General features: G+C 43.3%; 1 protein-coding gene across 1 annotated transcript; it reads right to left on the bottom strand.

Annotated features, from left to right (window-relative positions):
- On the bottom strand, window positions 10,735–11,963 carry LOC8083086 (basic proline-rich protein). Its single transcript, XM_021461749.1, has one exon. It carries the CDS (start codon window positions 11,893–11,895, stop codon window positions 10,933–10,935), a length of 963 nt encoding a protein of 320 aa, XP_021317424.1. The 5' UTR covers window positions 11,896–11,963; the 3' UTR covers window positions 10,735–10,932.

Raw genomic sequence — 16,144 nt, 5'->3', positions numbered from 1 at the left:
TATAGCGATGAGTATCCAGGATGAGTAACAAGTCCTAAGCATATTAAATAATGATATTTCTGTCGTAGCATATTATTTGTTCCTAGGTTCGAACAAGACAATTACCGGGTAATATCAATTCAAGGATGGCTATTCAACAGGTTTTAACTAAGCAGCGAAAATACTTCGTACATATATCGTACATGCAATATTTAAAACGGCTTCTACGGGTTGTGTTTAAAAATAGGATCAATATGCATCAAAGGGGATCGGTTGGACTTGCCTCCGTCGGCGTCCTCGGCAAACTCCTGCTGACAGTCCGGGTCCTCGGCGTCAAACTCGCGGTACTCGTCTCCAACGTTCTCGTTTTCCGGCTCGTTCACTCCGTCAACTAAAATACGCGACGACCGACACAGACAATAGGCACAGATAAATAATCATATAAATTCAAATGAGTTCCAAAAATCATGAAATTAATATGGAAGGTAGATCATGATTTTAGATGAATTTAGGAAAAAGAATTATTAAAATCAGAGTTAGCATGTGACATTTGTGAAATGACCGGACTTTAATCATGCAAAAAAGGCTAACGATGATTAAGGAATGGATGCTTCACGTGGGCATTTGTTTGGCTGGTAGTGCATGTTGCATGCATGCATGTACTATTTGGAGTTAATGCTTGGCCCACACATGCATGGTTAGAGAGAAATTAGCAGAGGTCATTAGAACTCTTCTGTATGTCATGGTTCTATTCGTGGAGTTCTTGGCAGTGAACCGGTACAGACAAATACATAGAAAAATACAGAAATATACTACAGAAAGACAGAGAAGAGCAAGGAGATGCTCATGAGCTGCTCACCTCGTCTTGCGACGACAGTCGAGCTCGGCTTGTGCGTATGGCCGTATACGGTATACGCGAAGTGAGAGCGAGTGAGCAAGTGAGTGAACGTGTTTCTCGGGTGGTGAGAGTGAGCACCCGAGGCTGGCTTTTTATAGGCCAGAGGAGTGAGGTTATGCCTCTGGTGCTCAGCTTCGTGCCATTAGAATTGCTACTGTAGTGCATGGCTACACAGGACGACAGGACGGTGGACGGTGCCTAATTTTTATGCAAATGGCAATGTCTCATTTGCATGCACGGTGCGTGCAAATGGACGGTGCCTAATCACCATGTCCTTTGCATGCAGGTGCATGCAAATGGACGGTGGCATGCTTGCATGCATGCATGAGATATATATTGGTGTAGGTGCACTGCTATGCTTTCTTGCATGTAAACTTGCTGGTACTCGCTGTTATTTGTGCGCGAAAAAAAATATGGATGGATTAGATGAGGATACTATAGAGCTCAAATGATTTATAGTTTTTGAAATATATTTTTGAAAATAATTTTTAATGCGAGTGATTTTTGAATGTGAATTTTTGGGATGTTACAAACCTACCCCACTTAAAAGGAATCTCGTCCTCGAGATTCGGCTGGGTCCTAAATAGATGGGGAAACTCTTTTCTCAGGGCATCCTCTCTTTCCCATGTTGCTTCTGCTTCTGTGTGTCTACTCCATTGAACACGACAAATTCGGACTGTGGTCGTTCGAGTTTGCTTGGTGACTGTGTCTAGGATTTTTATTGGCACTTCTTGATATCTTAGGTCATCTTGTAAATCAACTGTATCTGGCGATATTTGTTCCTCTGGTACTCTGAGACATTTCTTCAATTGGGAGACATGAAACACATTGTGTATATCTGACATTTCTTCAGGTAGCTGAACACGATAGGCTACAGCTCCAATCCTCTGTAATACTTGATATGGTCCAATATACCGTGGTGCTAACTTGCCTCTAACTTGCAACCTTCGAGTTCCTCGAATAGGACAGACTTTGACATACACAAAATCTCCAACTGCAAAACTTAACTCCCGCCTTCTTTTATCAGAATAGCTCTTTTGACGTGATTGTGCCTCTTTCAATTTTTCTCTGATTTCAGCTACACGATCTTCTGCTTCTTTTATAAGGGCTGGTCCAAGCAAAGTTCGTTCTCCAACTTCTGACCACATCAATGGGGTTCTACATTTTCTTCCATATAGGGCCTCAAAAGGTGACATGCCCAAACTAGCTTGGTAACTATTATTATAGGAGAACTCTGCATAAGTTAGGCTTTTCTCCCAATCTTTACCATACGTGAGCACACATGCTCTTAGCATATCTTCCACAATCTGACTTATTCTTTCAGTCTGACCATCTGTTTGAGGATGATAAGCTGAGCTAAAATCTAGCTTGGTTCCCATAGCTTCATGCAAACTTTTCCAGAACTTAGAGGTAAATTGGGTACCTCGGTCAGATACAATCCTACTTGGCACACCATGCAATTTGACTATGTTATCCACATATAGCTGGGCTAACTTGTCTCCACTATATTTGGTGCGTACAGGTATGAAGTGAGCAACCTTGGTAAGGCGGTCCACTATTACCCATATTGAATCATTTCCTTTCAGAGTTTTGGGTAATCCATTCACAAAATCCATGCCTATCTCATCCCATTTCCAAACAGGAATAGGCAATGGCTGGAGCAAGCCTGCTGGTTTCTGATGCTCTGCTTTAACCCTTTGGCATACCTCACATTGTGCAACAAATCGTGCCACATCAGCTTTCATGCCATTCCACCAATATCTTTCTTTTAGGTCCATGTACATCTTGGTGGCACCAGGGTGGATAGAATAAGCTGAGTTATGGGCTTCATCAAGGATTAATTCTTGAAACTTTCTCTCCTTGGGCACACAAATCCTGTTTTTATACCACAATACTCCTTTGTTATCCACTCTAAAGTATGGAGCTTTATTTTCTCCAGTTTGCTCACGAATCTTCATCAGATCCTTATCCTTATGTTGTATCTGCTTGATTTCTTCCACAAGAGTTGGCTGCATCATTAGACTGCCATTTTGAGGTTGGCGTACTATATGCATGTTCAATTGTGCTATCTCTTCTTGTAGGTGAGTGTTCTTAGACACCAACTGCTGACCATATGACTTTCTGCTTAGGGCATCTGCTACCACGTTGGCCTTTCCTGGGTGGTAATGAATCTCAAGGTTATAGTCCTTGATTAATTCTAACCATCTTCTTTGCCTTAGGTTCAAGTCTGACTGTGTGAAGATGTACTTCAAACTCTTGTGATCAGTGTAGATTTCACACTTGTTTCCAATGAGGTAGTGTCTCCAAATCTTGAGAGCATGTACTATCGCTGCTAACTCCAAATCATGGGTAGGGTAATTTTGCTCATGAGGTCTAAGCTGACGGGATGCATAAGCAACCACTTTTCCTCCTTGCATGAGAACACATCCTAAACCTTGTCTTGAGGCATCACAGTATATGATAAAATCTTGGTGAATGTCTGGCAAAGTTAACACTGGTGCTGTTGTCAGTCTCTTCTTCAACTCTTGGAAACTCTTCTCACATGATTCTGTCCAAGTGAATTTCTTATCCTTCCTAAGAAGCTCTGTCATGGGTCTAGCTATCTTAGAAAATCCTTCTATAAACCTTCGATAATATCCAGCTAATCCAAGAAAACTTCTAACCTCACTCACATTGGTGGGTTGCTGCCAATGGGAGACAGCTTCTACTTTCTCAGGGTCAACTGCAACTCCTTCAGCTGTCAAGATGTGGCCTAGAAATGCAACCTTCTCAAGCCAAAATTCACACTTGCTGAATTTAGCATACAACTTGTGTCTTCTTAGCTTTTCCAACACTACTCTCAAGTGTTGCCCATGTTCTTCAGCACTCTTAGAGTAGATAAGTATGTCATCAATGAAGACTACAACAAACTTATCTAACTCTTCCATGAATACCTTATTCATGAGGTTCATGAAATAGGCAGGGGCATTGGTTAATCCAAAGGACATCACTGTAAACTCATATTGTCCATATCTGGTTACAAAAGCTGTCTTGGGAACATCACTATTCTTGATCTTGAGCTGGTGATAACCCGATCTCAAATCAATCTTAGAGAAATACTTGGCTCCTTTAAGCTGATCCAAAAGATCATCTATCCTTGGCAGGGGGTACTTATTCTTGATGGTGACTTCATTTAGGGACCTATAATCCACACACATCCTCATACTTCCATCTTTCTTCTTCACAAACAAAACTGGGGCTCCCCATGGTGAAGAACTTGGTCTAATATAGCCTTTCTGCTGCAATTCTCTTAGCTGCTCTTTCAGTTCAGCTAACTCTGCTGGAGCCATTCTGTAAGGTCTCTTGGCTATGGGGGCAGTCCCAGGGATAAGATCAATGATGAACTCTATATCCCTGTCTGGTGGCATTCCAGGTAGTTCCTCAGGGAATACATCAGGGTATTCTTGCACTATTGGTACTTCCTCTATGGTCCTTGCATCCAAGTTGAAGACCATTGGATTAACTTTAGACCCTCGGGTTTGGCATTTCACTTTAATCCCTTCATGGTTAACTAATGATACTTCCTTGGTTGCACAACTAATAATTCCATTATGTCTGGTTAACCAATCCATTACAAGGATAACATCTATTCCTTTAGACTTGAGCACTGCTAAGTCTGCTAAGAAAACTACCCCACTTAGAATGATCCTTACATTTGAACAACCTAGATGACATTTGATGTCAGACCCAGGTGTTCGGGTTATTAGGGGTAACTTTAGTAGTACTGTGGGTATTTGATGCTTCTCAACAAAACTTGATGATACGAATGAATGTGATGCTCCAGAATCAAATAATACTGTTGCAAGTACTGAATCGACTAAGAACTCACCAAGTACCACTCCTGAAGCAGTCTGAGCATCCTGAGCATGAATATGGTTGACACGGGCTCTACCATAGGATTGTTGAGGTTGCTTCATCATCTGGCTATTATTGTTGGTGTTGCTATTGTTGCGAGGGAAACCACGGTTGACTCCAGACACTGCAGGTCTTGGTCCATTAACAGTGTGGGACTGAGTGGATACTGCTGGTGGGTTGTTCTTGTAGGGACAGTTGGCGATGTAGTGTCCAGTCTCATGGCAATTAAAGCAAGTCCTAACATTGTTTGTGACTTGACCAATGCTGTTCTGTTGAGTCTTGCCATAAGTTTGATTCTGATAGGTTGTCTTGGGCTGATATGATGACTGCATTTGGTTATTGAAGACACTAGCAGGAGAGCGAAACTGCATTGGGGCTTGAGTCCGCTGGCTTGGTTGGCTAAAGGTTTTCAGCCTCTGGGATCTAGCACCATCTTGAACCTTGCGCTCTAGAAACTTGCGCTTGTTCTCTTTCCTTTCTTCAGTCTTGGCCACATCAGTCAGAATGGTCCTGTTCATCAAGGTGTTGAAGTCTGGATAGATCTGTGGGGTCATGAGGGTTCTAAGCTCACAGGTCAATCCTTCTATGAACTTTGTCTGCTTCTTAGCATCAGTGTTGACCAATTCTGGGGCATAGCGAGACAACTCAGTGAATTGGAAGATGTATTCACTCAGGGTTTTATTTCCTTGCTTCAAGTTGCGAAATTCATCAGCCTTTAGCTTCATGATTCCATCTGGAATGTGGTACCGGCGGAATTCATCCACAAATTCTTCCCATGTGATCGTGTTGGCATTGTCCACAGCTCCACTATAGGCTTTCCACCAAGAAAGGGCAATTCCTGTCAGCTGATGAGATGCTAGCAGAACTCTATCCCTTCCATCACAGTGGATTGTGTCCAACTTTATTTCAATCACCTTAAGCCAATCATCTGCTTCCATGGGGTTGTCAGATCCAGTAAAGGTGGGTGGCTTAAGCCTCATGAACTCAGTCATCTTGTCTTGGACTCCGGCTCCACGGTTGTTCCTAGGGCGGTTCATGCCTTGAGCCAAGGTCTCCAGAAGGCGAGTCTGAGTTGCCATGACTTGTGCCAAGTCAATCACTGGAGGAGGGGGCAAGTCATCTCCTTCATTATGGTTCCTAGTCTGACTCACTTCATCTTCATGAATACCATCCACATTTGCATTGGCTTGACTTCCATTTGGATTTTGGCTTTGTCTACTAGCTGCACGACCACTTGGTTGAGAGCGGGTAGCTGTTTTGGGAGGCATCTGTTGGTTAAGATGAGAAAGCATTAGATAAGGGTTAGATCTATTGAGTGATGTTGTTTTTTTGTTAAGGTGTTATATTTTAAAAAAGTGCAAGTCTTAAGACTTGCTATCCCGTAAGGGAACAACATAGAGCACTCAATTATTTAGCACAACCAACAAGCACAAATATATATTTTGAATAAGAGGGCGGTTTACAACATAGTAATGGAGGAAATAAGCGTACTACAATACGGTTCATCTACTTTGGGGGTTGAACAAAAGTGAAGTAAACTTCACTTCCCCAAGACATAAGGAGGAACTAGGTGCTACTATTCTTCAACTTCTTCGGACAGAACGGCTTCATTCCCTTGGTGTTGAGGAGGATCATGCTTCCGGCATTTGTGGTTCTTCTTTTGGACTAAGAGGTGGGTCACCGTCTTCCTTTGGTGGTGGCTAGGTGAGGAGGGGAAATCCTTCTTCCTTACTGGGCTCCAACTCTAAAGCTTCATGAGAGGCTTCTGTGGGTGGGGGAGCTGATGGCCCTTCTATGTCCATCTTGCTTTTGGTTTTTAGGGACATGATTGGGATACCTTTTAGGACTATGGGCTCTTGGTCTTCCACTGCTAACATCCTTCTTTTGATCCTGGTGATAAGGTAGGCATCCTTCAACTCCTGAGCATGGCGGTCTTCAGCTGCCTTCAAGACTTCAGCAATGGCAGTTTCACGACTCTCGGCTGCAGCTGCTTGGGCCTGAGCTTCCGCAAGCTACACATGGAGCTTTCTAACTATGATCTCGGCTTCCTCCGCACGATGGATGCACTTCCTGAACTCTGAGGCCTGCTCATCATATTGCTTATCTAGAGCAAGTAGGTATGTGGTCATGAATACCACAGTTGGGTCATCTTCAAGTGAGTAACGTCCTTGCAAGAGCTCCATGCGGGTCCTCCAAACTGGTCGATCTTTTTCGTCGGGTGGAAAGAACCTCATGGGTGTACGGGTGATGGGCTTCTCGTAGATCTGGCATAGGTACCTCAAGGCTTTGCGGGCGACGGCTTGATATGTATCTGCAAACCGAAATCCGGTCGCAGTCATACTCCAAGCTTCAGCTATGTTAGGGAAGTCCTCACTTTTCCCAATATAGACGGTAACTTCACACCGCTCGGTCTCATGCTCTTCATATTCTCTGCCTTCATATTCTGGGCGATCCTTGATTCCAAGTTTCTGCATGGTAGCATACAAGAGCTTGGGAAAGCCTTCTACACTTAGACAATAACTGCTGGTCCAAACTCCTTCTGCCATCTGAGAGATATAGATGAGAGTAAATTTTTTTTTTCAAATAGAGGGAAGAGGGTAAGAACTTTTGTAAAATATGTTTCTTTAGTAAAATACTGGTCCAGAAAAGCCTAAGGTCGCGTCCTACAGCCAACTACGGCTCTGATACCACCTGAAGCGCCCCTGGTAAACCAGGAACTCAAATGTGATACAATACTAGTCTCAGGAGGCTAGTAACACATTTATTACATCAGATAAGTTTCAGCACAGTAGTCTTGGAAAGCGTGGACAAGGAAGGCACGCTATAATAATAAGACACCAAAATACAACACAGGTCCAAAGGACCCAGAAACAAACGATATCGCCATCGAAGATCTGACGACTCCCAATGCCACAGGCTTAGTTGGGTGCAGACACGACCTTACTCGAACGCCACTTCGGGATCGAAGTCCGGATCTTCCTCTGTTTAATAAAGCAAGGGTGAGTACAAAGTACTCAGCAAATCCAACCTTACCCTACGGAAGGGGATAACAATATATATGCATATGGATAAATCAAGGATGAGGCTTAGTTTTATTTGCATAAAGCTATCTTTTTACACATGCAAGGTTTCATTTCGCAAATACTGTTGTAAAAGAACTCTTTTTCCACATATGATAGTATTTCTGAAAATGGGGGTTTGATCACAATTTTAAGTGTTGTTGAACCCTTATTCCCACAACACAATGGCAGTCAACCATTTATTTCCAAAATCACACTCTCTCACATGCTTTCACTCATACCAACCCATCTAGTTGTTGAAACCAAACCATAACCCGTCTCTCACAAATTCAAATGAGTTCCAAAAATCATGAAATTAATATGGAAGGTAGATCATGATTTTAGATGAATTTAGAAAAAAGAATTATTAAAATCAGAGTTAGCATGTGGCATTTGTGAAATGACCGGACTTTAATCATGCAAAAAAGGCTAACGATGATTAAGGAATGGATGCTTCACGTGGGCATTTGTTTGGCTGGTAGTGCATGTTGCATGCATGCATGTACTATTTGGAGTTAATGCTTGGCCCACACATGCATGGTTAGAGAGAAATTAGCAGAGGTCATTAGAACTCTTCTGTATGTCATGGTTCTATTCGTGGAGTTCTTGGCAGTGAACCGGTACAGACAAATACATAGAAAAATATAGAAAAATACTACAGAAAGACAGAGAAGAGCAAGGAGATGCTCATGAGCTGCTCACCTCGTCTTGCGACGACAGTCGAGCTCGGCTTGTGCGTATGGCCGTATACGGTATACGCGAAGTGAGAGCGAGTGAGCAAGTGAGTGAACGTGTTTCTCGGGTGGTGAGAGTGAGCACCCGAGGCTGGCTTTTTATAGGCCAGAGGAGTGAGGTTATGCCTCTGGTGCTCAGCTTCGTGCCATTAGAATTGCTACTGTAGTGCATGGCTACACAGGACGACAGGACGGTGGACGGTGCCTAATTTTTATGCAAATGGCAATGTCTCATTTGCATGCACGGTGCGTGCAAATGGACGGTGCCTAATCACCATGTCCTTTGCATGCAGGTGCATGCAAATGGACGGTGGCATGCTTGCATGCATGCATGAGATATATATTGGTGTAGGTGCACTGCTATGCTTTCTTGCATGTAAACTTGCTGGTACTTGCTGTTATTTGTGCGCGAAAAAAATATGGATGGATTAGATGGGGATACTATAGAGCTCAAATGATTTATAGTTTTTGAAATATATTTTGAAAATAATTTTTAATGCGAGTGATTTTTGAATGTGAATTTTTGGGATGTTACAACATATAACATGTTATACTTTAGTAAAAAATTTTATATTTTTTGTAATTAAATTGAATAAGTCATAGTTGCAGTTTCTATGTCCAATAATGTTTTTTATGGTGGGCTAAATATTGTATGCTAATCTATAACAAAGTTATACATGATCTAATGAATATGAAATTTTTATTACAGTTCAATCATACAATAATTATTCCACCATAAAAATTTCATCACAATTAAACTAAAGCAGATAAAACAACCCTCTTCTTGTCTTGACTAGCAAAGGAAGTAAGACCATCGCTTACTTTCGTGCTAATTTGGTTGTTGGGATGATGGAGAAGAGTTTCAGGGTTTGGGTTGGGGATGATGACGACGACGACGAGGTGTGGGTGCACGACTCCTCCGTGGATCACCGCGGGGAGGCCTCCCTGTTGCGCCACCATCAGAGCGTGGAAGGCCGCCGTGTTCATCATCTCTGTGAGTAGTTGTTCGATGGAGATCCATGCACCGACTAGTTAAGATGAAGGTGGCCGCCAAGCCGGTGCTGGAGAGCTTCGGCATAGGCCAGTTAGATGAGACGCACGCGACAGACCAGGTGCGGAAGATGTCCTTCTTGAACTGGTGGAACTGCAAGTTCTATTCCGGCATCTTACTCGGCGTCACCGTCATCTACGCGAAGGAGCACATCGGCTAGGGCGACGCCACGCTCATGCTGGCCACCGTCATGGTCGCCTCGCTCGCCGCCCGACGGTGCTGTCAATACAGGATGATGTCAGAGTTCCGCCCGCTCACGTCGTCGCTAAGGGTGCTTATCGCCGCCTTCAGGAAGAGGCGCCTCTAGCTTCCCAACGCCGCCGCCGAGTTGTACGAGGTCCAGCCACCGCACAGTGGCAACAAGAGGCTGCTTTGCCACAGGACCGGCTTCGATAACGTAACAACTATGTTGAGACTTTAGGACCTCCTAGGTGTTGATTAGTGGAGTACAACTTTACATTCGTGATTATACAAATGTGATAGTATGAGATCTATGACAGGGGAAGTAACGAAGTAGTGAGAGGTGCAAACCATCAGAGGAGAGTGGAGTGGAGGTGTTCGAAGTACCGGCTATGGGGTCGGTGTAGATCTGCTCACGGGTAGTGACGTTCGATGAAGGGGTGATGCAGTGGTGACCAAAGGTGAAGACGGTGGTGTAGCGTAGTGGCTACGGCTTCCCATCACTAGTTGCGCCCTTACAGGATCGGCTTAGGGTTTGTGTCGGTGGAGAGTGGCGGATTTCATGGTGAATCTCGTACAGAGAGACACTAGCCTCCATATCTTTTTATAGCGCAAGATGACAGGGGCTCTCCATCCATAGATGGGCTATGCGTCCTCGATCAGAGTGCAAGTCAATGCCCGATTAGGCCGAGATCAAAGGGTGACGAGGCTGTTCACCCATAGATGGGCTGGGTGTCTCTGATGAGGGCGCGAGTCAAGACACGGTTAAGCCGTTGGGCCTAATCGTTGGAGACAAACATTGTCCTCCTTCATAGAAACTGCTATTGACATTTGAATCATTGAATGGATGATCACAAAAACTTCTGATGAAAGAAGTACTGAATTTCTGATGAAGTGACCATGTATGCTTTTCCTGGAATCGTCGAATGGATGATCGCAAAAAACTTTAAATTTCTGCTCTGATTAATTTTATTCATATCATAATCATGGCTCTTGAGCCTGATCAAATTAACACAAATCATAATTACTTTTACAGCATACACGATCATCGTTCGATACCTCCTTTAGCTGAAACAAATTCATTATATAAATAAAATCCCCTCTCGTGTTATCGGGCCAAAAGAGCGCGCGCATGCGTCAGTTCTTGGAGTCCTGCTGCACCGTCGTCGAAGGGAAGCCATCGCTGCCGTGCAAGGACGGCGGCGTCCACGGGTTTCCTGGATGACGAGGCCACGGCCACGCCGGCGTCGGCGGCGGGTGGAAAGGGAACGGCGGCAGCGGCGGCCACTTGCCGCCGGGGCCGGGGTGCGGCCACGCCGGGACCGGCGGCGGGTGGAACGGGAACGGAGGTAGCGGCGGCCACTTGCCGCCCGGGCCGGGGTGCGGCCACGCCGGGAACGGCGGCGGGTGGAACGGCGGCAGCGGCGGCCACGGGTTTTTGTTCCCGGGCTGCGGGTGCGGCCACGCGGGCAGCGGCGGCGGGTGGAACGGGAACGGCGGCAGCGGCGGCCACTTGCCGGTGGCCGGCGGGCGCGGCCACGGGAACGGCCACGGCGGGTTCTGGCCGTGCGGGCTGTCGGCCGCCGGCGCACCTGGTGTGTACGGCTCCGGCGGCGGCGCGGGTGGCGAAACGTCCGGCTCCGGCTCCGGAGGAGGCGCGTGGTGCCCGTGGTGCTTGGGCGGCGCCTTCGGGTGATGGTGCTTGGACTTCGGTGGCGCTGCCTTCTCGTGGTCCTTGTGCTTGCTCTTCACGTGCTGGCCGTGGGGACCCGTCAACGGCGGCGGCGCGGCGGCGACAGGGGCGGTGGACTCCGGAGTTCCCACCGCCGGCGGGGCTGCAGCATCTGCAGCCGGCGGCTGCGGCTCTAGCACCGGCACCGCTGCCGGCGCCGACGCATCATCACCGGCCTGCTGGCTGCCTTCCGGTGCATCGGCGGCGAGTGAGGAGGAGACCAGCAGCAGTGACCTCGAGGATGCCACGCAGCACGGCGCGAGCAGAGCGATGGCGAGTGCCACCATGCATGTCACCTTGACGAGTGCTTCCGCATGCGTGGAAGCTCTTGCTGCTGCCATGTTGGCAGATCTCGCTTGGTTTTGCATTGTGCATGGAGTGGCACAATATATGCTTATATAGGCTACAATTTGTTAAGTGTTTGTGGGTTGGTAGGGTGTAAAAAAAAAGTATGAATTTACCTGTGGAATTTTAAGCTTCAACTGAGTTTGGTATTAGAACATTTTGTAGTGATCTGCCTTTTTACCTGCTCAGTGTCAGTGGTGAATTCAAATGTTTTACATTGGTAATGGGTTGTTGGCCGGTGTGCCCATGATTCGATGAAGGTGACTAGCATTATATCAAAGTTTAGGCAGGAGTCATGTTTGCACTGCTCATGGTGGATCTCCATGATCTCTCTTTACCAATGACGTCTTTGTATATTCACCTGTCAAGAAGATATATGTTCAGTTGTTCAGTGTGTAGCCACATATATATAGTGTCCATGACAGCCGTGGCATTGGCAAAGCAAAGTGCCCTGATACTTCTTTTTGTGTGTGTGGTTGTCCTCCTACTATATAACTATAAGTTTCAATAAAAGTTTTGCAATCTGATTACAAATGGCTTAGTCCATTCAAACTTTCCATTCTTCCGCGTCCAACCCATAGAATTTTGCGAGATTGACAACAATCTCATAAACTTTTATGTGACAAGGCATGTGATTTGGTCCAGAGCCGGGCAAATGGGTAAAGTAAAATTTGCCTCTAAGGGCACATGGCCTTACAATGTGAACCACAATATTCGCTCTGAGATTCGTACCCAACAAGATAGAGACCAGATGCATAAAGGCATCCTTATGCTCACAAGTGTGGTGTTCAGTCTTTATGTTTGTAGTACATGGGTTGTTTGGATAGTTCTAACCCAAAAAATAATTTCCATACTTGCAGGGTCACATAGAGGGATGCGAGAAATGGTTGGCACCACCAGAGGGATGGGTAAAACTAAATATTGATGCTTCTTTCTTGGTGACAACAGGGAAGAATTTTAGTGAAGCCATTATCAAAGACCATTTAGGTAGAGTACTATCATCCTACAATGTAAATAAAAAGTGTGAGGCAGAATCTGAAGCCTGTTATGAAGGCATCAAGCAAGCAACGGAATGGATAAAAAGGCCAACTATGATTGAGTCAGAGTGCCTTTGTTTAGTGGAGGCTTGCTCTTAAAACACCTATGGAGGATATATAGGTCCAGGTATTGAAACATTGTGAAGGAGATTAAACATGCTACGAGGATACTTCATGATGTGAGGTTTAGTAAATTTGGGAGAGAGTGCAATAGAGTAGCTCACGAATTAGCAAGATGTACTTTGCATAGTGTGGTCTGGAGAGAGAAAATTTCCCTTCATGTATTAGCGAGCTTCTGAAACTAGAATATAATTACTCCTGTTGCTGAATGAATTCAATCTTTCTCTCGCAAAAAAAAGGATCCTGGAGAGCACATGAGAGTGAAACAGATCATTCCTAGTGAATGTTTCATTGTGTTGTTAAACATGATGCATGGGTTTCATCCCAATGAAACTCTATTTGTCTCTTTTATCATAATTACCATACCAACTAAGTAAAATTGTCGATGTGTCATAATTTTAAAGAGAATCAAACTCTTGTGAAACCCAAACAGAGACTAGTATTAGGAGTAATTATGTGTATATCTACGATTGTTGAAATGTAATAACCTTCCTAGGTTATTAACTTCCCTCTCTTTAGCAATGTACACTGTTCCTTCCGATTAAATCAATTCCTAGGGTTTATATTATCGATATTTTGAAAATATCGGCGGTGACTGATATAAATGAGAAGCTAGAAATGTCAAAAATCTATTGGTGATAGAAAAATTTCAGCCAAAATTTAAAAGGAAAAAAATCTTAATATGTATATAAAATAATATAGAATATCTCTAAACTAGTTGACTTAAAAAACAATAGAAAATATTATTAGAAATAAGATGATATAATACTTTTGGGGCATGCATGGCAGGGAGGAGCCCTAGAGTACGAGTTCAAAGTGTGGTGGTAGGATGATGATGGTTGAAAGTTATAAAAGAATTTTTAATAACTCAGTTTTGGACTCATAGATCTCATGAAAATTCTACTAGTTTGCATTCAAATTTCTACTAGTTTGCATTCAAATTCACAAAATTTTCGGCCAATACCAGTTTTGTACCAGCCCTAACCGATGATACTGAAGTATCAAAAATATCAGTTATGCACCAGCGATAAGTTAGACTCTATGTATACATATTAAAAGCTATATATCTAGAGAAGACAAAATGACTTAATTGGGAATTAGGAAGTACATAAGACACCATGGAACAAATGGGACAATGAATATTAGGCCAGTCTCAATGGACAGTGTCACTGCACGGTTTCACATACCAACACGTCATCGACATTGAAATGAAACCATCTATGAAATAACCCCAGCAATAGAGCATTTCACTTTGTTGTTTCCAAGGCTAAGCAAAGCATTTAATTGCTGCAAAATGATTGGATCACATGCAAGATAGTGAAACGATTTGACCCTCAGTGGGGTTTCATCTCGTTTCACCGTGTGAGAAACGACGCCCGTGGAGTTTCACCATGATGAAACTATTTCCTTATCTCTCCTCTTCGTTTCATGCAAAAAGTGCAGTTTTGCTGACATGACGCTCTAATAAATGTGCATGACATCCTGGTGAAACCTCCACTGAGACTGGCCTTATTTTTTAGTCGTTAGTTCGTTACGAAGAGAAAAAGAAAAAGGAAAAACTTTACTTTTCCTTCCTTAACTTTTGGTCCACTTTTTCTCCCTTAACTTTAAAAGTAGCCAAACTATCTCCCTCAACTTTTCAAACCATATATTTTATCTCCCTAGAGCAATTTTGGAGGCGGTTTTTTCTACAGTGAATGAGTGATTTTGCTACAATGACAATGGTTTTCTCTTTTTTTTATTTCGGTTAAATCTTTAAAAAATCATAGTAAATCATAAAATAAAAATCTAATTTTATTTGACTTCACGTGAGTAGATCTACATAGTGAACGTATAATATGGTATGCTTTAGTATAAAATTTTTCTATGAAGGTTTTGTCTTTTTCTTTTTTTTTATTTATTTCGGCTAAACCTTTAAAAAACCATAGTAAACTACTGTTAAGTTTTCTAGTTTGGAAGCTGATGTAATCTCATTTCTCCTGCTACTGAACTGGTGCAACCAACCAAACACTTATACTTGCGTCTGGTATTTGAATGTTGATACAAACGTAGCCAACCAAACAATATCTCACCTAACCTGGTTCAAAGCATGCAACCAACCAAATAACCTAGCTTTGCATGCATCGAGCCTGCCCACACTACAAGAAATACATGGCTTTTTAACGTTTTTAGTATGACAATTGTAAGAATGTTACTATATCATCCATTTTGTGACATTATATTTTAGGCATAGTGACTTAGTGACAATTAAAAGTTGTATGTCACAATAAATGTCATTTAACAAGTCTGATTTCATCTAATGACAATATTTTCTATGTCACAAGGCCTATTTGTGTGTCACAAATTATTTTATTAATTTATTTAAAAAACTTTCCATGTTGACAAGGTGTTTTGCCACGTCAACACATGTTTTTCCTTTTTTTTCTATTTTATTTTTTATTATATCAGATTATATTTTTTTGTCTTGTACTTGGGTCACCTATTGCACTTGATAAGGCCACGTCAACACATATTTTTCCATGTTTTTGTCTATTTTATTTTTAAAATTTTTTTAAAAGTAAAAATAACTCTTAAAAGTTCCAATAACATATCAACCATTTTATCTAGGTTGAGGAGGATAGTGGGATTATATAAATTGGGGTTGGTACGCCGACAGCTGGGCCAGAATGGCAAAAGGAGCAAAAGATAAAAAAAATATGTATTATTCTGTCGGGTTCTAGTAGCAAAATGAAAAGAAAATATAAAATAAAAAAAATTCCAAACCTTATCTCTTCAGGGCTCCTATAAGGACACACTAAATAGAACCAGTCTGCACGCCGCATGCCCACGTCTAAAGATGTCAACAAGGCCTCGATCTCTGATTCTCCGCGGAAAATTCCCCTATTAGGAGACGGGGATGGGGAAGATTTGTCCTCCACAGGGATCTAACTGGTACAAAATCAGTCCCCGTCGGATCCGACGGGTACGCGGATGGTTGTGCATCCCCGTCCCCGATCCACACGAACCCGCCCCGTTTAGGCCTTGTTTAGTTCCTAAAAAATTTTGTAAAATTTTTCAAATTTCCCATCACATCGAATCTTTAGACATATGCATGGAGTATTAAATATAGATGAAA

This window comes from Sorghum bicolor, chromosome 5, assembly GCF_000003195.3.
Source record: "Sorghum bicolor cultivar BTx623 chromosome 5, Sorghum_bicolor_NCBIv3, whole genome shotgun sequence".
Lineage (NCBI taxonomy): Eukaryota > Viridiplantae > Streptophyta > Magnoliopsida > Poales > Poaceae > Sorghum > Sorghum bicolor.
The sequence above is the reverse complement of the archived record's forward strand: the minus strand, read 5'-3'. Positions and strand labels throughout refer to the sequence as shown.